General features: G+C 39.9%; 1 protein-coding gene across 5 annotated transcripts in view; it reads left to right on the top strand.

Annotated features, from left to right (window-relative positions):
- Window positions 1–24797, top strand: part of LOC148867957 (KH domain-containing protein At3g08620-like) — a 57486-nt gene that overhangs the window by 28092 nt on the left and 4597 nt on the right. For 3 of the 5 annotated variants that reach the window (XM_088970708.1, XM_088970709.1, XM_088970710.1), the window contains exons 4-6: window positions 5570–5809; window positions 20037–20153; window positions 20278–20394. In XM_088970708.1, the coding sequence (XP_088826834.1) occupies window positions 5570–5809; window positions 20037–20153; window positions 20278–20394 (474 nt within the window). The remainder of the gene's footprint in view (window positions 1–5569; window positions 5810–20036; window positions 20154–20277; window positions 20395–24797) is intronic. The other 2 variants (XM_088970711.1, XM_088970712.1) reach the window with 1 other exon arrangement.

Here is a 24797-nt window from a genome sequence, read left to right on the forward strand (position 1 = left end):
TTCATCTTCCCCACTAAGCTCTGTAAGAAACTTGATTTGTGGAACAAGCTGGCTTTGCAATTCCAAATTAAGAAGTCCAGGCCGTCGAATGATCAAATCGACACCACCAAACCGGTCTAGGAAAAGGAGAGTTCTTTTAAGCTCTTTGGCTGTTTTATAGTAGAACACCTTGATGAGATTGACATTGTTGAGAACATTAGCTAGCTCTTGGCAGAGAATTCCATGATCAAGCAACAAAGTAACCTCGGGAAAACCTATGAAGAATTGGGGATTTGTAACAGTTAAAAGATGTTCGAGTTTTAAGGGTTCTATCTGACCTTCCAACTCATCCCAAACAAAGCAAAGCAACAGACCAATTTGTGGAAGGGAACTTAGGCTTCTCTCTCTTTAAGTCTAATTTCTTGAAAGAAGGGGAAATATAACCCTAAACAGGAACTAGTTCGGCCCAATAGAGTGTTAACATTAGTTTCACTCTATTAACAATAGGCATAGGTGGTATGTGTATGAAATTTGGTCTGTTCATTAACAATAGTTTCACTCAGACATGATGTTTGTTGTGCCGTCTCAATAGAGTGTATGTTGTTTGGGGTGATTTTCAATTGAAATGTTTCTGTTTACTGAACAATTCAGATAAAAAAGGAGATGCACCTGTTCCTTTGAGGTATTTTAGATAACCATACTCGTAGTGGATTATTAAACAGATTGAAATCTACTAAACACAGATACTCCTTGTTTGTTTTTAATTTTTATAGATGTCCCATCTCTCATCTCACACCAATATTTCCTCTTACATGCATGAACTCTCCCCCATGTTGAATTTTCAATCCTTGAAAGTGTTTTCTGAAAGTATTTTGTGAAAGCTGTACCTGAAAAGCACTATTTGGAAGTATTTTGTGAAAATTGCGCTTTGAAAGTACTTTTTGGAAGTATTTTGTGTAAATTGTGCCTTGAAAATACTTTCTGGAAGTATTTTGTGAAAATTGCACCTTGAAAGTGCTTTTTGAAGTATTTTGTGAAAACTGCGCCTTGAAAGTGCTTTTTGAAGTATTTTGTGAAAACTGCGCCTTAAAAGCACTTTCTGGAAGTATTTTGTGAAAATTGCGCCTTAAAAGTACTTTTTGGAAGTATTTTGTGAAAACTACGCCTTAAAAGTACTTTTTGGAAGTATTTTGTGAAAACTGTGCTTTAAAAGCACTTTTTGGAAGTATTTTGTGAAAATTGTCTTGAAAGTGCTTTTTGGAAGTAATTTGTGAAATCTATACATTAAAAGCACTTCTGGTAGTAATTTGTTATTTATCAATATTATTCATTATTTGTTAATATTAGTTATTATTATTATTATTTTTAATTGGATCAACATGGCGATTCACGTGCGGGTCCACGTGGGCTCTTAGTTATCATGAAGTGGGGTCCATGTGGGCTCTCAGTTGAAATGTATAGTATAACATGTGAAAAGCATTGTATATATGTATGAGTGAAGTGAGGGTTAAAATTGTCATTTGTCAATATAAGCACTTATGGGGAAAGTAGCTTACCAAACATTCCCACCCTACTAAGTGCTTAAAAACATAATAAGTGATTTGAAAAGTGGGTTACCAAACAACCTTAAGTGGTTGTTGAAATAAGTAGTTCTAAGAAGTACTTCTTAGTTATAGGCCTTATTTAATTTTCTTTAATTATTTCTTTAGTTGTAGCTGCCCCATTAAGGGCATCCAAGTAATTGTACTCAGACTTAGAGTTATTAATAAAAGTGATGAAAGAGGGCTAGAGAGAAAGGTCCGAATTCTTCTTTTCTCTCTTCCCTTCTTTTCTTCTTTCACAACCTATTGCTGAAACTTCTTTCTTCTTCTTTCTCTTTCTCAGTTTTCTTCTTTTCATGCATTATTTGAATTCTGTAGGCTTAAATTTCAACTTGGTACCAGAGCGGGTTCCCATTTTCGACTTTTTTCTCCTTCTTTGCCCATACATAGTGTGTATGTAGAACTGATCGGTTGATCAATCAATTACTTATGCAGCCCTGTTAGGAAGGTTTCTAGAGAGTTTTGTGGAGGTTTTTCATCTTTAGTTGAAGCCCAAGGCAAGTTCTTGGAGATTTTTCCCAAAAACCTTAGATAACTGGAGAAACCTTGTTACAGGTTGGGGATTGGAGGTAAGCCTTTTGATTTCTATTAAGGGTGGTTTTGGTTGGATTGAATTTTAGAACCTTTGGAAGGGGTTGTTGAAGTTTCTCTCTTTCTCCCCATCCCGCAGGACCCAGTGAAACCTTAATTTTGGGGGATTGAAAGGTTGTTCTTTGCTTAGAACAATACATCTAGCCTAGTAAATCCCTAATTTGATTTTTTGTTTGCATCTGTTTACTCAATGGAGCAAACTGGAGGAGAGACCAAATATTCTATAGATTCTGGGTTTGGACATGGGGGGTCAGTGGATAATCTTTTTGGGGTTGTGACTACTGTGAAGATAGATGGGACCAATTATTTAGCTTGGTCTCAATCTATTAAGATACATGTGTGTAGTAGAGGAAAATGGGGTTATATTACCAGGAGTAAGAAGAAATCGGAGGAGGATGATCTTACCTATGAAAGGCGGATGCAAGAAAACTACGCAGTAGTGGGTTGGTTAGTGAATTCTATGCAACCACACATTAGTCAGCATTACCTATGGATGGAAACTACAAGAGAAGTGTGGGATTGTGTCACAGAGACCTATTCCCAAAAGCTTAATGTTGCTCGGGCCTACAAATTGAAGCATGATGTGAATGATCTTAGATAGGGGAGAAGCCCTTAGCAGTCTACTTCTCTATGCTGAAATATCTTTGGCAAGAGATTGATCTGATGGAGACTGTTGTTTGGGGTTGCAGAAGCATATAGGAGGTTGGTGGAGAGAAATCGGGTCTTTGAGTTCCTTACCGCACTCAACTTGGAGTATTGTGAGGCAGAATGTTTTAGCAAAGGATAAGGTGACTTTGTCTCAAGCATATGCTATGGTGAGCAGTGAGGAGAGCATAAGATAGGTTCAGTCTGTTGAGTCGCAGGTTGATCACTATTCTAATGTTGGGATGAAGTCGAATGTTAACACTGGAAGAAAGATGTTATTTGTGAATACTGTAAGAAGCCTAAACACATTAAAGACACATGTTGGAAGCTACATCTAGAGCTTGTTCCTACCAGATTCAAGAAAGAAAATGGTGGAAAAAGGGTTGAAACCGGAAAAGGTGGAAATGCAAATGTAGCTACCTTTTCACAAGGTGAACAAGGATAAGGTGGAGAGAAGTCAGTAGGGGAACAACTTGCAGTCTCTAGGGCTGAATATGAGAAGTATGGTTGAATCATCAATCACTTGGAGTCCACTACTACAACTCCTTTAGAGACTGTTCCTTCCTCTACATATGCTCACTCAAGTATTTGTGTTACTGCACATCATGCTTCTGTCTCAGGTACTCATAAAACCCCTTGGATAATTGATTCTAATGCTTCTGACTATATGACCAATGTTTCATGGTTATTCACCTCTTACCAACTTCTTTCTGGCCGGGGTAAAGATATCCCTTGCTAATGGTTCTCTAGCCCCTATCATGGGAAAGGGAGACATTAAGACCTCTAATGCCCCAACCTTATCATCTATTCTTCATGTAAACGTAATACCAATTTTCTTTCAATTAGTAATTTGACTAAATCCTTGAATTGCAGTGAACTTTTTTTCCATCAAATTGTGTTTTTCAGGACATGAAATCTCAAAAGGTGATTGGGAGTGGCCATAAGGCGAATGAGATCTATTTGTTAGACATGCCTGAGCAGAGCCAAGTACAACTTAAGAGAACTACATTTGTTTCAGAGTCCATTAGTCGTATTATGTTATGTCATAGTTGCTTGGGTCATTTGTACTTTTCTTCAGTGTGTCAGTTGTTACCAAAGTTATTTAAAGGAAATAAGTCTATTGAGTCTTCATTGTGAGTCTTGTGAGTTCTCTAAGCATTGTAAGAACACTTATTCTTCAAGTAATAAAAGATAAAAAATTCCTTCTAATATTGTTTACTCTGATGTGTGGGGGCCTTACCATTTACCATGTATAGGTGGGTATAAATATTTCATCCTGTTTATTGATGGTTTTTCACGATATACTTGGATTTACCTTATGCGCTCCCAGGCTGAAGTGCCTAAACTTGTGCAACAGTTCCATGAACACATACTCAGTTTAATACCCACATCAAAATATTCCGTTAAGACAATGCTAAGGAATATTTTGAAAAGGACCTTACTTCCTATCTTGAGAAGTTTGGGGTTATTCATTAGAATTCTTGTGCTCGCACTCACTAACAAAATGGTGTAGCGGAGAGGATAAACAAACACATTGCGGAAGTTGCAAGGAGCATTCTTTTTGCTACCCATGTTCCTGTGAGGTTTTGGGGTGATGCAGTTTTAACATCTACCTACCTTATTAATCACATGCCTTCTCAAGTCTTGGGGTTAAAATCTCCTTTTGGAGTCCTCTTTCCTGATGTTGGGATTTTCTCTATTCCTTTGAGGGTCTTTGGTTGTCCACATTCCTAGTTCCAAAAGACTTGTCCCCAAGGCTTAGAAGTGCATTTTCCTTGGTTATGCCTCCAGACAGAAGGGATACTGTTGTTTTTGATCCCATTAGTGGCACCTAGTTTGTTTCCATGGATGCCACCTTTTTAGAGTCAATTCCTTTTTATAGCCATCCTTCTGAGGGAGAGAGATCTCTCGAGTTGTTTTCTTCATCCTTTCCTTTGCCAACTCCAGTTGAGCCTTCCACAGTTACCCCCATTACCGTGGAGGGATCCTCTCCTTTGAGGTCTTCCACTCTTGCTCCTCCCCCTCCTCCTACTAGTCCTCCATTTGTTTCCACTCATCCTATTCTCCAGAGGTGGTACCAGCAACAAAGGCTAAGGCAAACACAAGTTGATCCCACACCTCCAGTTGAGTCTCAGGCACTCTTGGTTACTAAAGAGAGGATATGTCTATCACCTCCTCCACCAACACTCTTGTTTCCAGACCTTGACTTACCCATTGCTTTGAGAAAAGGTAAGAGGAAATGTACAACTCATTGTATTTCCAAACACCTTTCCTACAACTTGTCCCCATCCTACCATGCCTTTCTAGCCTCCATTTCCTCTCAATCCATTCCAAAGTCTGTTTCAAAAGCCTTAGCCACATTAGATTGGAGGGATGCTATGAGTTTTGAAATAGAAGCCCTTCATAAAAACAATACCTGGGATATTGTTGACTTGTTAGTTGGGAAGGAACCTGTTGGGTGCAAGTGGGTTGACTTATTGCCAAGGGATATACCTAGGTATATGGGATAGATTACATTGAGACTTTTTTCTCTAGTTGCTAAGATGACTTCGGTGAGAGTTCTTTTATCCTTAGCTGTGAGCTATGGTTGGCCTCTATATCAATTTGATGTTAAGAATGCATTCCTGAATGATGATCTCACTAATATATATATATCCTCTTGGTATAAATGGCAAGGAAATGTAGGGTAAGGTGTTTAGATTGAAGAAATCACTTTATGGCCTGAAACAATCTTTATGTGTTTGGTTTGACAGGTTTGGGCTGCTCTTGTTCAGTTGGCTACACTCAGAATCGACCAAATCATTACCCTCTTTGTTAAGAGAAAAGACACTCTGGTGATATTTCTTATAGTTTATGTAGATGATATTGTGGTTACTGGCAGTGATACAAAAGAAGTTAGTGCTCTCAAGAAGTTTCTCAGTTTTGAAATTGACATTAAGATTTATGGGGGTTGCGGTATTTTTTGGGCATTGAGGTTGCTAGATCCAAGGAAGGTATCTTTATTTCTCAATGGAAGTATGTGCTAAACCTTTTTACTAAGATTGGAAAACTTGGTGCTAAACCTGCCTCTACCCCTATTGATGTGAATCATAAACTCTTAGCTAATGATAGAGAATTTTTAATTGACAGGGGAGTTTTCAAAGATTATTGGGAAAATTTCTTTTTCTGTGTATGACTCGTCCAGACATTTCATATGCTGTGAGTGTTATTAGTAAGTTCATGCATGCTCTTAGAGGCACACATATGGCTGTTACAGAAAGGGTGTTATGCTACCTTAAGGAAACCCTCAGTAAGTTCATGCATGCTCCTACAAATGCTGATTGAGCAGGAAATGTGGATGACAGGAGACCCACATCAGGATATTGTGCTATGGTAGCCGGAAATATTGTTTCCTGGAGAAGCAAAAGGCAATTAGTGGTTGCTAGATTTTCAGCTGAGGCAGAGTATAGAGCTATGGCCCATGGTGTTTCTAAGTTGTTATGGCTTAAATCTCTCCTTAATGAGATGGGTGTTTCAAATGACAAACCACTGGTGTTGTATTGTGATAACCAAGCTGCTATTAACATTGCTCATAACCTAGTTCAGCATGATAGAACTACACACAATGAGGTAGACAAACACTTTATACGGGAGAGAGTGGCTCTAGGAGAGGTTTGCCTACCTTTCAACATTGTGTAAGCAAGCTAGGCATGATTGACATCTATGCTTAGCTTGAGGGGGAGTGTAGTGAGTGTTAGTAAACCCTAGCAGATTCTAGGTTGAAGTAGAGAAGAAGAAAGAAAAGAGGAAGAAGAAGAAGAAGAAAGAAAGGTTCGGCCAGACTAGAAGAGTGTCAAAATCAACTCCCCTAGCCGACTCACTTGTATTTATTAAAAAACATAGAGTTACAGGAAAGACCATTTTGTCCCTCATAGAATATGGGACACATAACTTAAACTCAGATACAATAGACCTTTCACTCTCAAGCAGATAATCCTGAATGACCAAAATACCCCTAACTCGAGCATTCTAACACTCCCCCTCAAGCTGGAGAGTATATATCATATAGTCCCAGCTTGTTACAAATGTAATCTATTCTTCCCCGAGACAATGCCTTTGTGAGGAGATCTACCCACTGATTTCCTGAGCTCACATGAGATGTGGTTATTATAAACTGAGAAGCTGAACTCGAAGTAGTAAAGAAGAGGATGAACTTCTTAGATGCAGAGAATGTCAAACTGTTTTAGCAGTTGACCATGCCTTTATTTAAATATTGGTGAAGTACAAAGTACAATAAAATTATTGGTATACCCCTGATTAGTAATGGGACAACTAGTATACTTAAAACATAAACAGGATTAGGCTCATTAGCAAAGGCCCAGGTACAAGATAAAATTAACATAAGAAAGGGCTAATAGGAGACCCTATCAGCCGAACGCACTCTAGCGTTCTAACACTCCCCCTCAAGCTAAACATGGATATAAATCATGTTCATCTTGCCAAGTATGTCCTTGAACTTTGTAGTTGCCAGTCCTTTTGTTAATACATCTGCAATCTGCATTTCTGATGGAGTATAAGGCAAACAGAGTTCCCCTGAAACAATTCTCTCTTTGACAAAGTGTCGATCAATTTCAATATGCTTTGTCCTGTCATATTGCACGGGATTGTTGGCAATGTTGATAGCTGCTTTATTATCACAGTACAACTTGAGAGGACCTTCAGTCTTGATACCAAGCTCATTAAGGAGAGTTCTGAGCCATAAGAGTTCAGCCACCCCATGTGCCATAGCTCGGTATTCAGCTTCTGCACTTGATCTAGCCACAACATTTTGCTTCTTACTGCGCCATGTAACTAGGTTTCCTCTCAAGAATGTACAGTAACCTTAGGTTGATTTTCTGTCTCCAACAGACCCAGCCGAATCAACATCAGTATAGGCTTCAATTTCAAGTCTACTATTCTTTTTGAATAGAATTCCTTTCCCTGGGCAAGTTTTCAAGTATCTGAGATATCTTTCCACTGCTCTCATATGAGGAGTCTTTGGTGAGTGCATGAATTGACTGACAACATGCACTGCATAGGCAATGTCTGGCCTAGTGAGGGATAAGTATATCAGTTTTCCTACCAATTTTTGGTGCCTTTCCTTGTCACAGTATTCCTCACCCATTGATTCTTGTAATCCATGGTTCGGTTCTATTGGTGTGTCTGCTGGCATGCATCCCATCATGCCTGTTTCTTCTAGGAGATCTAGCACATGTTTTCGTTGACACATGTAGATTCCTTCTCTTGATCTAGCAACTTCAATCCCGAGAAAATATCTCACATTTCCTAGGTCCTTGATCTCAAATTCTGAAGCTAAGAACTCCTTCAGCCTCTTCATCTCTTTCACATCATTTCCAGTAATCACCATATCATCCACATAAACAATGAGAGCTGTAAGTTTTCCATCTTGCCTCCTTGTAAACAATGTATGATCCGCACTGCTCTGAGTGTACCCCACTTTTTTCATGGCTGTACAAAGTCTCTCAAACCATGCCCGGGGAGATTGCTTCAAGCCATACAAAGCTTTCCTTAATTTACACACCTTTCCAACATTATATCCAGGTGGGGGTTCCATGAATACCTCTTCATGTAGATCACCATTTAGGAAAGCATTCTTCACATCCAACTGATGGAGTTCCCAAGAGAATTTTGCAGCTAATGACAGTAGAACACTGATTGTGTTGAGTTTTGCTACCGGGGCAAAGGTTTCCTTGTAGTCAATTCCTTCCTTTTGTGTAAATCCCTTTGCCACAAGTCTGGCCTTGTATCTTTCAATTGACCCGTCTTCCCTGTGCTTTACTGTGAATACCCACTTGCACCCAATAATGCCTTTCCCTTCTGGTAGGTCCACCAATTCCCACGTTCTTGCTTTTATTAGTGCTTTCATTTCATCATTCATGGCTTCTTTCCATCTTGGATCAGATACCGCCTCTGAATATCTGGAAGAGACACATACAGAGGAAAGAGCAGACACAAAGGAATGATAAGCAGGTGATAAATGTGAGTAAGAGACATAATCAACTATGGAATGCCGAGTGGTACAAGAACGAACAGGCTTACGGAGACATAATCAGCTATGGAATGCGTTGGATTGCAGAGACAGATTGATCTGAGTCCAACTGATTGCAATCATGAGGCTGAGGGCCCTTCTTCCTTCTACTGTATGTGAGTATATCTTTCTCTTGTTTGTTGGAGTCATCAGAAGCATCAGTTGATGCTGGAGTCTCACTAGGTTGACCCAGAATGTTACAACTAGGTGATGAAGGGGGAGTGGAAGGTGATGAAAGGGGAACAAAAAAGAAGGGAGACTAAGAATCCTCTTCCATTCCACTAGTCTACCCCTAAAGAGGATTCTGGGAAGATTGGAAATATGGTTGAGACTAAAAATAAACTACATCTCTGGTGACATTTTTTCTTGGAGACAGGATCATAACACTTATACCCCTTTTGTGCAGGAGAGTACCCCAAAAATATTCTCTTTGTAGCCTTAGGATCCAACTTGGTTTTCTTTGGATCCTTCACATGTATGATGCATGTACATCCAAAAACCCGTGGGGGAAGAGGAAAATCTGGAAGAGTGGGACATAACACAGAGAAGGGGGTCTTCATACCCAGTACCTTAGATGGCATCCGATTTATCAGGTATGATGCAGTGAGGACAGTTTGAGACCAATATTGCTTGGGCACATTGTGCTGGAAAAGTAAAGCTCGAGCTGTTTCCATTAGGTGCCTGTTCTTGCACTCAACAACTCCATTTTGCTGAGGAGTGTAAGCACATGATGACTGATGTAACATGCCTTCGTCTTCCATGAATGAGTTCAGGGATCTTTCAAAGTATTCAACTGCATTGTCTGAACGGAATTGTTTAATCTTCTTCCCGAATTGTGTTTCAATCATCTTGCAAAACATCATAGTTATCCGTGGAACTTCTTCACGTCCTTTTAATAGATAAATCCAAGTGCACCGAGAATAATGGTCAATAAAACTGATAAAATAACGGAAGCCATCAATAGAAACAATGGGTGAAGGACGCCAAACATCAGAATGGACCAAATCAAAAGAGGCTTGTATTTCATTACTAGAAATTGGATACATTGATCTGCACTGTTTTGACATTTGACACACATCACAAACTAAACTTTGACTCAGAATTCCCTTACATAAATCGGGAAACAACATAGCTAAAGAAGAAAATGACAAGTGACCTAGCCTAGCATGCCACAAGTGCAGCCTAGCTCTTGACTCCACACTTTCTGGACTAGTAGTAGCATAAACTTGCAGTGCTGAGTTGACATTCACATCAAAATAGTAGAGGCCCTCATACTCATGACCACTCCCAATCGTTCTCCTCGTCAATCTGTCTTGGAAGACACAGTGAGAGGGAAAAAAAGTTATATTGCAGTTCAAGTTTCTTGTAAGCTTTGAAACAGACAACAGATTTGATGTAAGACTGATTTAAGAGAGAGATCCTTGCTTAGGTCAATCACTCCCTTTCCCGAGATGGTGGAGAGTGACCCATCAGCTACTCTCATCTTATCCTGGCCAGACAACAAATGATATGAGGAGAATAATGAGGACATGTGTGTCATATGGTCAGTGGCCCTTGAGTCAATCACCCAAGAGCTAGAATTAATGAAACTAGTTGCACTAAATGCAGAGGCTGTACCTGATTTGACAAGAGAGGTGGAAGCTAAAGGATTGTTTTTCAGACGGGCAAATGCCCGGCTGAGAACCTCTACTTCATTAGCTGTAAAGCCCAAGGTACTTGGTCCGGCAAAAACAGTAGCCTGCTTTGTGGTGGAGGAAGACACTGACTGCGTACTCTATGAGATGTCACTACTGCTGTTGGTGGCAAGATTCCCACTTGCCGTATGACCCTTATGTTACCTTTTTTCCTTTCTCAGAGCAGCTGGCTTCAGATGATGGTACAATACCCAACATTTCTCCTTTGTGTGTTTCTCACCACCACAATGGGTACATTTGAGGGTCTTCTTGTCTGAAAATCTGTTTCCCTTAGTGGAGACTAAAGCTGAATGTTCTCCAGATAGTTCTGTTGCTTCTGTCTGGGAATCAACTTGCATCTCCTTTCTCCTTACTTCTTCATTCCTCACCAGATAGTAAACATGATGAATTTCAGGTAATTCGTCTCTCCCTAGAATCTGTGACCTTACACCTTCATATATAGGGTCTAAGCCTGCTAGGAACATGAAGGCTCTGCCCTCCTCAATCTGCTTATCATGCCTCTCCTTATCCTTTGCATTTTCTTAATCCAATATCAAGTGATGGTCAAGTTCTTTTCAGAGGCCTTCCAGTGTTGCAAAGTATGTTGCCATAGACATGTCTCCTTGCCTTAGGGCTGCAATGTCTTGGTTCAGCCTGTAGATTCTGGCATTGTTATTCTTTTGGCCATATGTCTTAGATACTTTCTTCCAGATTTTTGCGGTTGTAAGGAAGTGGTGAACAGTTCTGGCCACCCGAGGAGTCATGGAGGCCAACAACCAAGACATGACTGTGGCATTTTCCGTGCGCCACACAGTGTATTCAGGGCTGCTGATTTCTGGTTCCTTTTTGTCTCCCATCCAAATAGCCCGTGAGGTAATGAACTGTCTTGCTGAGACTGACCATTCCCTAAAATTATACTCATCCAATAGCACACTTGTAATCTGCAAGCTATGCAAATTAGGGTTCTCCAGGTTTGAGGACCTTGTAATAGATTTGTTATCTCTAGAAGAAATTTCACCAGAAAGTGATAACATCCTAACTTCGGTTAAAGATTTTGTTCACAGTGCTGTAGGTGGTTCTGGTTAGGGCTGGTTGAAGTGGTCACAGGGTTCACAGTGCTGGTAGCACACTGGATAGGTTTCACTTAAGACTAAACCAGTTCGGGTACATTAGCAAATGAAGATCTGTAACTGAACCAATTCACAGAGCAGAAGTAGTGCTGATACCAAAAGAAGGGCTGATAACCGACCTGGAAATGATTTATAACTGAAGTCGCCACAGTTCTGTAAAGGTCTTGCTGATGCACTGAAGCTGCAACTGTAGAGGAGGCTATGCCTTTACCACTGTTCTACACAAATCTGGCTGGAGCACCAAAGTTGTAATTGTAGAGGAAACCCTCCCCCTTTCGGCTAGTGCTAGGACTGTTGGAATCAATCCTCAACTAGGTCTATCTTGTATAGACCTCTCTTAATAGCCAAATAGCTACTACTTGCTAAAAAAAAACTAGTAGGACATCTACTTCTGGGTCTTACTTCCCTTGAGTCCTACAACCAAGAGAAACCCTAGGTTCGAACTTGCTGAGTTCCCTTACACTCGTAGGTCTTCACTGCAGCAACCGAGAAAGAAAGGAGAAGATGAAGGAAGGCAGCTGGACTCGAAGTAGTAAAGAAGAGGATGAACTTCTTAGATGCAGAGAATGTCGAACTGTTTTAGCAGTCGACCATGCCTTTATTTAAATATAAGTAAAGTACAAAGTACAATAAAATTACTGGTATACCCCTGATTAGTAATGGGACAACCAGAATACTTAAAACATAAACAAGATTAGGCCCATTAGCAAAGCCCCAGTTACAAGATAAAATTAACATAAGAATGGGCTAATACGTGACCCTATCAGCCGAACACACTAGCATTCTAACAATTATCATCCCATTTATCACTTTCTCTCTTACAAAGTGACAATCAACCTCAGTATGCTTAGTTCTCTCGTGAAAGACGGGATTGGAAGAGATGTGAACAGTATCTTGGTTATCACAGTATAGTTTCATGGGTTTGTCAATTGAGAATTCCATCTCTTGAAGCAAGTTCTTTAGCCATACTAGCTCACATTTGTTATGGGCCATAGCCCTGTACTCTGCTTCTGCACTACTTCTTGCCACCACTGTTTGTTTCTTGCTCTTCCAAGTTACAAGATTGCCACCGAGGAAGGTACAATACCCTGTAGTTGATCTCCTGTCTGATATAGAACCAGTCCAGTCAGCATCTGTGTACCCTACTATCTCAAGAGTTCCTCCGTTTTGGTATAACAAACCACGACCTAGAGCACCTTTTAGGTACCTAACATTTCTCAGAATAGCTCCCAGTGAGGAATCCGAGGATGTTGCATAAACTGGCTCACCACACTCACAACAAATGATATATCTGGTCGGGTAATGGTTAGGTAGTTCAATTTGCCCACCAACCTTCTGTATCTTCTAGGATCATCAAACTCTTCACCCGCATCAACACACAGCTTGGCATTGAGTTCCATAGGAGTCTCTGCTGGTTTAGCACCTAACAACCCTGTTTCTTTAAGTAGATCAAGAACATATTTTCTTTGACATAGGTTGATCCCATGTTTTGACCTTGCAACCTCTATTCCCAGGAAATATTTCAGCTTCCCCAGATCTTTCGTATTGAAGTGATCCTGTAAGAATTTCTTCAACTTGTTGATTCCATTGCTATCACTCCCAATTATGACAATATCATCCACGTACACGACTAGCAAGATTTTCCCATCCTTTGAGTTATAGCTAAACACAGAATGATCAACCTGACATTGTTTCATCCCAAAGGCTTTCATCACTTCACTGAACCTGCCAAACCAAGCACATGGAGATTGTTTCAGTCCATAAATTGTTTTTTTGAGCCTACACACTTTGCCAGACTCCCCCTGAGCAACAAACCCTGGTGGTTGCTCCATATACACCTCCTCAACTAGATCACCATGCAGGAAGGCATTTTTGATGTCAAGTTGTACAAGAGGCCAATCATACATAGCAGCTAATGAAATCAGCACCCGAACTGAACCAATCTTAGCCACAGGAGAAAATGTCTCCATATAGTCCACACCATACATCTGAGAATAACCCTTGGCCACTAACCTCGCTTTTAATCGCTCCACACTGCCATCAGGAAGATACTTCACTGTGTAGACCCATTTACACCCAACTGTGTGCTTACCGGAAGGAAGAGCGGTGAGTTCCCATGTGTGATTATGTTGTAGAGCAAAGAGTTCTTCTTCCATGGCTTGCTGCCACCCTGGGGAGGCAAGAGCTTCCTGGACAGTCTTGGGAATGGGAACAGATGGGAGTAATGATATAAATTTGCAATGAGAAGCAGAAAGGTGAGCAGTAGAAACATAGTGTGAAATGGGGTGAGAAGTACAAGTACGTTTACCTTTTCGCAGAGCAATAGGAAGATCAGGATCTGAAGGAGGAGCAGTAGCAGGATCTGTTGATAGGGCTGAAGTGGAGGAGGGCCCGTTGCACTTCTGCGGGTATACACTTGAGTGGTTGGCGGTTTCACAGTAGTAACAGACATAGGATGTGCATCTGTAGTAGAAACAGGAGCTACTGGAAGGATATCCACAACAGGTACAGGAAGGGGAACCACAGAGGGAGAGGAAGAGACCCCTGCATCTGAGAAGAACGAAATTGACTCAAAGAAGGTGACATCAGAGCACACAAACGATTTATGGGATTTTGGGTTATAACACTTATACCCTTTCTGAGTCCTTGAGTAGCCAAGAAAGATACACTTAGTAGCTCGAGCATCTAGTTTGTCTAACCCAGGCCCCAAGTGTTGAACAAAACAAACACAACCAAAGATTCTTGGGGTAAGAGGAAATGGAGTTAAAGTGGGAAACAACACGGAGAAAGGGGATTGACTTCCAAGGATTGACATGGGCATCCGATTGATCAGAAAACAGGATATGAGAACAACATCACTCCAAAAATGTTTTGGGACATTCATATTAATCATCAAGGATTGAGCAGTTTCAAGAAGATGTCGATTTTTTCGTTCAGCTACACCGTTCTGTTGTGGGGTGTAGGCACAAGAAGTTTGATGAATGATCCCATGATGTTCTAGGTATTGCTGAAATGGTGAGGAGCTGTATTCTTTGGCATTATCGGAGCGAAGAATTTTAATATGAACACCAAATTGAGTGCGTATTTCAGCATAAAATTTTTGAAAAATGGGGAACAACTCACTACGATCTTTCATATGATAAATCCATGTCATCCTTGAAAAGTCATCAACAAAGATTACAAAATACTTATACCCATTGTATGACACCACTTTAATTGGACCCCATACATCGGAATGAACTAAAGATAAAGGACTTGAGACACGACTATTGACTCTTGGACTAAATGAGACTCTATGATATTTACCCAATTGACATGACTCTCAATCTAATGATGAAAGATAACTCAAGGAAGGAACCAGTAACTTCAAGGCCTTTAGAGAAGGATGACCAAGTCTGTAGTGCCATTGAAGAGGAGTAAGAGATGACTGAAAAGCTACTGGAGGACCACTACCATCAAGGTAATATAATCCACTTGCTTCATGCCCTCCACCAACCTTCCTCCCTGTCTTGAGATCCTGAAACACACAAGAAGAAAGGTAGAAGGTTACAGAACAATTAAGAGACTTGGTTAATCTGCTGACAGACATAAGGTTAAAAGGAAACTTAGGAACATATAAAACAGATGATAAAGGCAAGGAGGAGAGATTAACATCACCAACACCACTGATAGGAGATGTAGAACCATTAGCAGGTGTAATTGTTTGAGGTGTGGAGGAGTGGGAAAGGGAAGAAAATACATCATGAGTCCCAGACATATGGTCCGAGGCCCCAGAGTCAATGATCCAGTGTGAGTCTTTGGAGAATAAGCAAGCCATACCTGAATGGGCAAGTGTAGCGGTGTTTTGTTGAGATGTTTGAATGAACTGCTCATATACTGCACGTGGTACACTCACCATTTCCTTCTCAGAAGCACAAGTAGATGTGGAAGGGGTTGGGTCAATTTGCTGACTTTCAATACTTGAGTCTTGGCCTCAATTCCGACCACTAGCCCTGTTAAACATGTGACCACCACGGTTGCTCGGGAGTCCACTCCTGACACCACCACTTCTATTTCCACAACCCCCCCCCCCCCCCCCCCCTTTAGTCACTACCAAACCAGATCTATTAGAGAGAGAAGAATGTTCTACCGACTCAATGGATGTCCTCTTAAGACGAGCAAAAACTTCCTCAAGTGAGGGAAGAGCAGATCCTCCCAATATTTGGATCTGAACATCTGATGTTAGAGGATGATACACATTGAGCTCATTACGAATGTTCCTCAAACTTGCATAGTACTCTTCTAAGCTTTGACTCCCTTGCTTCAAATTGAAATACTCTTGGTACAACTGATACACCCTAGTTGTATTGTCTTGTCCATCGTACAACTTCTTAGTATGATCCCAGATTTCCTTAGCTGTATTTAGGAATATGAAGTTCACACTAATCTGTGGTTCCATGCTGTTCCAGAGCCATGTCATTATCTGTGCATCTACTTGTTCCCAGTCACTGAAACTAGGGGAATCAGAGGGAGGTTTCTCCTCTCTTACATGTTTTACCTTCCTCTTGGCCTTCAAGAACACCTCCACAGATTTTGCCCACGGTACATAATTCTCACCATTCAACTTGATGGATGTCATTTGAACACTTAGATAGTCTAGAGAAAGCATGACACTTGTTTTGCTATCATTCCCATTTTCAAATGAAGCCATCTTAATTATTTCACCTTCAAATATACAACACCACCTCACACTCTTTCACAAGACTTATATCACTTATAACACCACCAATTCCAGCTTCTTTAAATACACATTACACCACACACTAAGGCTGAAATCACTCAGTCTTCACATCAAACACCTGGGCTGCACACTGCAGAACCATTCACCATCAACACACTAAGACTGAAATCACTCCGTCCTCACATCAAACAATTGGGCTGCACACTGTAGAACTGATTACACACAAGGTATAGGAGATCACTTTTAAATATTTTGAAACATAGATACACCAATCACCATGACACAACCACCACCAATCTACTGCTGTTGTGAACTTCAGCAGTCGGGAACTCTTCTTTCAACATACATACGAAGAGAAATGCAGAGGAACACGACTGAGATGCATATCAGTCACACTGAGCACCACCACAACCAGCTTTTGAAACAAAATGAAACATTCATAGTCCCTTACTTGGACAAGCAACAGTAGTGTTCATACCTGTCCACATTCAGCCCTCTTTGATACTGAATAGAGGGTTTAGTATACCCCTCCAACGACCACCACAGCAACGATCGGAGGCATCCTCACCTCCAGGTCCACAAACGACAGCTCCTTTTCAGCCCCTTATCGAACCTCCACTCAGGTCAGTCGAAAAGGAAGACTGTGAAAGTTGGCGACGAACCCAGAAAGAGAACAGCGGCAAAAAAGAAATGAGGATACGACCTTACAGCTCTGATACCATGTTAGTAAACCCTAGTAGAAAGAAAGAAAGAAAGGTTTGGCCAGACTAGAAGAGAGTCAAAATCAACTCCCCTAGCTGACCCACTTGTATTTATTCAAAAACATAGAATTACAAGAAAGACCATTTTGTCTCTCATAGAAGATGGGACACATAACTTAAACTCAGATACAATAGACCTTTCACTCTCAAGCAGATAATCCGGAATGACCAAAATACCCTTGACTCGGGCATTCTAACAGTGAGAATGGGCTGAATGGGCCTTAGTGTTCTTAATTTCTTTTAAGTAGTATTTAAAAGTTATGTTTCTTAGTTATGGGCCTTCTTTTATCTTCTTTAATTATTTCTTTAGTGTTGGCCTCCACATTAAGGGCATCCAAGTAATTGTACCCAGACTTAGAATTATTAATAAAAGTAATGAAAGGGGGCTAGAGAGAGAGGTTTGGATTTTTCTTTTCTCTCTTCCTTTCTTTTCTTCTTTCACAACCTATTGCTGAAACTTCATTCTTCTTCTTTCTCTTTCTCTCTTTCTTCCTGCACTATCTGAATTACTGTAGGTGTAATTTTCAACTATAACCATACTAGAGGGAACGAGGTTGAGAGGGTGGCTGACAAACATTATCAGTTGGTAATAAAAGATGGGAAAGAAAAGAAGAGAGATCGGATGAAGGTGATAACTTAGAGAGGCTGGAGGGTAAAGGGGAGGAAAGTAATGCTGCAAAGGAATTGAGAAAAAAAAGTAATGCTACAAAGGGTTAGTTGGAGGTAGAGCCAACAGTCTTTTTGAAGACAACCACATTTTATCTCCCTCCTATTGGGCATTCTATTCTGCTCTTGATTTTGTGTATATACCCAAGACTATTAGTTAGGCTCTCTCCAAACTTGAGTGGAATACAGTTATGCAGGAGGAAATGGAATCCTTGATTAAAAATCATACATGGGAAGTTATGGATCTACCTGATGGAAAGGAGACATATGCAAATGGGTTTATACTGTGAAATACATGGCTGATGAAAGCATAGAAAGGTACGAGGCAAGACTGGTTGCAAAATGGTACACTCAAACTTATGGGATATACTACTTGGAGACTTTTGCATCGGTGGCCAACATGAGTTCAGTTCGGATTCTCTTATCTCTAATAGCTGCTTACTCTTGGCCCCTCTTCTAACTTGATGTGAAGAATGCTTTTCTTAATGGAAATTTGCAAGAGGAGGTGTACATAGACCTTTTAGCTGGTTTTTACAATGATGTGACCAAAGGAAAGGTATGCAGATTGAAAAAGTCCTTATATGGTTTGAAACAATCACCTAGAGCTTGGTTTGAAAGGTTTAGGAATGCATTGATTGTGTTTGGTTATACTTAAACCCAGTTTGATCATACTTTGTTTGTAAAGAGAAGGGGATCATTGGTGTTAGTATTGGTAGTGTATGTGGATGACATTGTAATCACATGAAATGACCTAAGTGAGATTGATGCATTGAAGAAAAACTTACACCATGAGTTGGAGATTAAGGATCTTAGGGAGTTGAAGTGTTTTCTGGGCATTGAGGGGGCAAGGTCCAAACATGGAATCTTTATTTCCTAGAGGAGGTACGTTTTGGACCTATTATAGGAGGCAAAAAAACTTGGGGTTAGATGCATCGATTGACTAGAATCACAAAATTTATGCTTTAAATGGTGAGCTAGTAAATGATGTTGGGAGGTATTAGAGATTGGTGGGTCGGTTGTTATACTTGTGCATGACACGACCAAATATCTCTTATGCAATTAGTGTGGTGAGTCAGTACATGCATGCTCCACAAGTTCAACATTGGGAAGCCATTGACGGGATACTTGCCTGTCTGAAAGGACATCCAGGTAGACGGATGTTGTTTACTGACCATGGACAATTGAAGCTAAAACCTTACATAGATGTTGATTGGGCATGGCGCCTAGATGGCAGGAGATCTACATCAGGAATGTGCTCTCTTGTTGGAGGTAATTTGGTTTCATGGAAGAGTAAGAATCAATCAGTTGTAGTTAGGTCAAGTGCAAAAGCTGAATATATAGCTATGGCACATGGTGTTTCAAAGCTTCTTCAGGTTCGGTTCTTATTAGGAGAGATTGGAGTTGATGCAAAAGAGCCTATGATGTTGTACTGTGATAATCAAGCAGCAATTAATATTGTTCCTAACCTAGTTCAACATGATAGAATTAAGCATATAGAGGTGGATAGACATTTCATAAGATAAATGGTGACATCTAGAGAAGTGTGCCTACCATATGTTGCATCTGATTTATAGCTGATGTTCTCACAAAAGGAGTTGCAAGAAATAAGCTTGAACATGATTTATACAAATTGGGAATGTGTGACGTCTACTCCCAACTTGAGGGGGAGTCTTGAGATTCAGCATTGTCTTATGTTTTTCTTCTTTATAATTATTAGTTAGTTTTATTAGGCTCAAGGCCCATTAGTTTATGTCGTCTTTTTGGGACTGTTTTTATGTCTATTAAGGGCATATTAATCTTTGTAATCATTTTTTTTATGAATATATAAGTTAATGAGTGGGGCGGCGAAATCATTATTGGCTTCTCCCAATCTCTTCTTCTCTTCTCACTAAGAACTCATTTTTTTCTTAGTTATCAAATTAGATTATTGTTTTCTCTTTTTCTACTGTTTTCATCTATTGTCCTCATTTATTTGAAATTTCATGCATTGTTTGTATTTTCTTATTGTACATTATGAGTTATATACACAACAACAACCGAGACTATTGGCTCTTGTGTTTTATTTTCTATGCTTTCCTATCTCTTGTACTCTTTTTTTTTTTTTCTGAAGTTTTAATAAACTCTTTGATCTCATTTTGAATCCATAAAGAAGTATATACATGAACCACAAGAAAAAAGTAATACACGGTTTATTGCATGACAGAGATTAGGTGGGCCACAAGGGATGACAATGGACTGGCAAGGGGGATCGACAAGCCCAAGTTCGTATGTTGTCAAGAAGATTTTGCGCTTGGAAATTCCAGTAGATACTTTTCCAAATGTAGGCTTTATCCATATTTAATTATATTAATTTTCGGTGACTTAACATTTTTCTAATACAATGTGTTATTTATAAATATAAGAATAAAAATATACTATGACTAACTACATTTTATGGATGCTAGTTCAATTTTGTTGGGCGACTTCTTGGCCCCAGAGGCAATTCACTAAAAAGGGTGGAAGCATCTACAGGCTGCCGTGTGTACATTAGAGGAAAAGGTTCCATAAAAGACCCAGGCAATGTAAGATGTACTTTTTAAAGATTTAAACTTTTATTTCAATGAAGACATGGGTTTTGCATGAGTCCACCAAGGCAAACTGGGAAACTAGAAGCATGATTTCTTATATAAACATACCTTTGTATGTACATGTGTATATCTATCATATATACATATTCATACACACAGATGTACATATAGGAATAGGTTTAATAGTTGGATCATTTAGTAAGCTTCCCTAAATGACCTAGGAATCTTTCATGTGGTAATCTGGTTGGGAGCCAAAAAGGCTCCAATGGTTCATCTCCATCCTCTATTTCTGGGGCAATTTTCAGTCCCAAGTATTGGAAGGAAGAAGGCTAAGTTCTGTGGAGCATTAGTATTTTTTCTTGTTTGTTTGCTGTTTCTTGGTGCATACGGAAGGAAAGAAACATATGCATTTTTGAAGAACAAATGGGCTCTAGAAACAAGTTGACTGTAGAAATCTGATTGTCAATCATGGATTGGTGAAATGTCTATTTTGCTTTTAGTATATCCTTCGTGGTGAAACATCTTCACTGAAGTTTCTATACTTTCTCTTTCTATTAATGAAGTTTCTCTTCCCTACAAAAAAGTCAGTCACAAACAAGGTGTATCAGAAAGGCAATCTTAAGAGATACACGTGTATCAGAGAAAAATCAAGATACACACTGAAACAACATAAATACTTCAATAAATCATAAAAACACATCAATAACACTAAATATAAGGCCTTAATAAGGTATACATACATAAAAATCACATATTCTAGTGGGTTTTATGAAGAAAAATTTCATAATCAACATACAAGAACACATTCACATTTATCCATGTATCTATCAATGTTCACACTTGGCATTTCATATTTAAATTCATATTTCTTGCTTCTAAGAGTTTACAATGAATGAATTTAATTATCTGGCTCCCTACAATACTCCTCAAGGGTTCCTCTATTTGCCTATACTCCTCAAGGAGAGCATAAATCTGTCCCCAAATTCTCTCTTTGTCTCTTTGAACAGATGGCTTGCATACTGTTCTGGAGAGACATCTCTCTATAAGGACACCTCTGTTTCCATTTGGGTGATTGAAAACAGTCTATAAATAGTGTTGATCAACCCGGTGGTATAAAACAACACATGACTACATTCTTCTTTGTCCATTGCCTTTCAACATCTTTGAGCATCTTTCATTGGTGATTTTTTTTTTTTTATCAGTGAAAGTGATTTCATTAATAAAGTGATATGAGAATAAGTACAGAGATTAGGTAGCCTCGGCTACCCCAATGTCCAATAACATTCCACCTAAGATTTGCTTTACGATCTTACAGCAGAGCCCATAAGCAATGTTCCCTATTAGCCCCTTGCTTTGCTAGCTGGTCCGCAATCCCATTTGCTACTCTTGGAGTCCACTGAAATAATAACTGCATATCCTTTGTAATGTGATTAATTTTCTTGATCTCATTTCTGAATACCCATGGAGTCTTTCCATCCTGCTTTAGCCAGCTTATAATCACTTTGGAGTCGCCTTCTACAACCAACTTTCTCACACCTATTTCCATGTCTTTTTGTATTCCAAAGACCATTGCTTTTAGTTCAACTGTAATGGAGTCTCCCAACCCAATAGGGCCGGAAAGGGCCCCAGTACATTCCCCATGTCATCTTTTATGACCCCACCAATTACAGCCATGCCCGGGTTGCCAAAACTGCTCCCATCAAAGTTTAATTTGAGGAATCCAGATTCAGGAGGATCCCAACTTCTTACTGCCTTCTTTTTTGCAGATGACGAGGATGCTACAGTCCTCCATTTCTTGGTTATATCATCCACAGTAAAATCTGAGAAAAAATCCATCGATTTTACCCATGAGATCACTTTTAACATAATCCCTTCTACCAGTAATTCCTTGCACCTTTGCTTTCCTTAAAAAATTCTCTGATTTCTTTCCTCCCATAACATCCAAAGTACTGCTGCCCATGTGCATCTCCACAAAGTTTTTTCTCTTCTTTTTGGCCACTTGAAAGTGGAGGCCTCAAACAGTCTTCCCAAGCTCACTGGGGTATTCCACCTGCATCCAAACAGAGAAAAAAACCAATCCCAACTACAGGACAGGAAACAAAAATACGAAGAGCAGTTTCACCATTAGATTCACACAAACAACACCAATTAGGTGAAAGGCACCAACCAAGCCTCTTCCTTTGCATTAGATCACAAGTGTTAATTGCACCATGGTAAACCTCCCAATAGAAAGCACCCACTTTAGGGGGAATAGGGCGACACCAGACTTCTCGGACTGGAAATTGGACCCTAGGTTGAAAAGATGTCAAGGTTTTGAAGAAGGATGCACAACTGAAAGCTCCAAGGGGGTTAGGAATCCAGATTCTCGTATCTTGCTTAGCAGGGTCAATAAAAACCACGTCAAGCAGCTGAATAATAGAAGACACCAAATCCAACTCCGTGTCTCGCACATTTCTGCAGAGACCCAGATTCCATGCAAAACTAGACTGTGAAGGAGAAGGGGACAGGAAATCAGCAACCGGTTTGCCCTTAAGTCCGAACAGGGCATAAATTGATGGGAATAAGGTCTTTAAAGAAGAGTCACCCACCTATACATCTTTCCAAAATTTAACTTTGTTACCTGAGTTGAGATCAAACCTAACATGAGTGAGGAACAATGGGAGGAGTTTGTGAATCGCTTTCCATGGTGAAGCACTGGAAACCCTGTAAGACACTCCAACATCCCAACCATTTTTAGAGAGTCCATGAATACTAGTCAAAATCTTGTGCCACAACCTGTTTGTTTCTTGTAGGTACCTCCATAACCACTTTCCTAGTAGAGCCTCATTCTTTTCCTTCAACCATCCTAACCCATTCCTCCAAATTCTTTCCTCCTAGATACTAGATTCCATCTTACTAAATGATCTTTCTTCTTCTCGCCCGGTTCCCACAAAAAGTCCCTCATTATTCTCTCTAGTTTCTTTCCCACAGCTTGTGGCATGCTGAACACCGAGAGGTAGTAAATTGGCAGGTTTGCTAGGGTAGATTTAATAAGAGTAATCCTCTCCCTGGAGAAATATAATTCATTTTCCATGCAGCGAGTTTCTTTTTAAACCTTTCTACAATTGGATTCCAAAAACCTATGCTTCTAGGATTTGCACCAAGGGGAGGCCTAAATACTTGAGTGGCCAATCACTTCTTAAACATCCTAACTCCTCAGCCCACACATTAACATCTTGTGCTAAATTGATCCCTGCCACCTGACTCTTATTAAGGTTCACTCTTAGATTTGTCACTTTTTCAAAGAGTTTTACCAACATTCTTAGATGAGTTAACACCACCCTCTCCCTTCCTACTTTCCAACCCTTTAACAAACCAATCTCCTCTACCTTCGAGATCAATTTGCTAAAGACCTCAGCTAAAATGGTGAAGAGGAAAGGGGATAATGGGTCCCCTTGTCTCACTCCTCTTAGGGAACCAAAGAAATGACTGCACCATTTACCAACACTGAGAAGTGAGAAGATTGTAGGCATCCTTTAATCCATTTACACCATATTGCTCCAAAACCACACTTCCTTAATGCTTCAATTAAGAACTCCCAGTCCACCAAGTCATAGGCTTTCTCTAGATCTAGCTTACACACAATGCCCTTCCTTCCTACTAACTTGAAATCCTCCACGTACTCATTGGCAATGAGTATTTGATCTAATATTTGACTTTCTTGGATGAAGGCCCCTTGGAATTGAGATATGATTGATGGGAGGGCCTTTTTTAACTGAAGGGAGAGGACTTTTGCAAGGATTTTGTACTGACTTGTCACCAAACTGATTGGCCTAAAACCCTTGGAGTGGCTAGCACCAGATTTCTTGCGGACCGGCGCAATAAAAGTGGCGTTTACCTCTTTACTGACAATCCTCCTATCATAAAACTCCTCAAAGACTCGCATTAGATCATCCTTTAGCCACTCCCAACAGTCCTGGTAGAAAGCCATAGTGAATCCATTGGGCCCAGGAGCTTTAGAGCGATCCATAGTAAAAATTGCTTCCTTTAACCTCATCTAATTCAAATTTTCTCTTCAAGCTCCTACTAACGGAATCTTCTAGGATTGGTCAATCTAAACCTTCCAGCTTCCATCTTCCTGAAATAGGTCTTCTTAAGATTGATTTAAAATGATCCACCAAAACCTCTGTAATCTCATCATGATTAGTTATTGTGTGATCCTCCACTTCTAACATAGAAATCAGATTCTTCATTTTTCTCCCATTCGCAATCATGTGAAAGTATTTTTTGTTCCCATCCCCTTCTTTGATCCAACGCACTCTTGATTTCTGCCTCCAAGTCATTTCTTCTCTAAGGAGTATGGCTTCCATCTTTTTTCTTAAATTAAACCTCTCATTTCTTTCCCCCACAATCAATGA

Source organism: Nelumbo lutea, chromosome 2 (assembly GCF_056320005.1).
Source record: "Nelumbo lutea isolate HS-2025 chromosome 2, American lotus-T2T, whole genome shotgun sequence".
NCBI lineage: Eukaryota > Viridiplantae > Streptophyta > Magnoliopsida > Proteales > Nelumbonaceae > Nelumbo > Nelumbo lutea.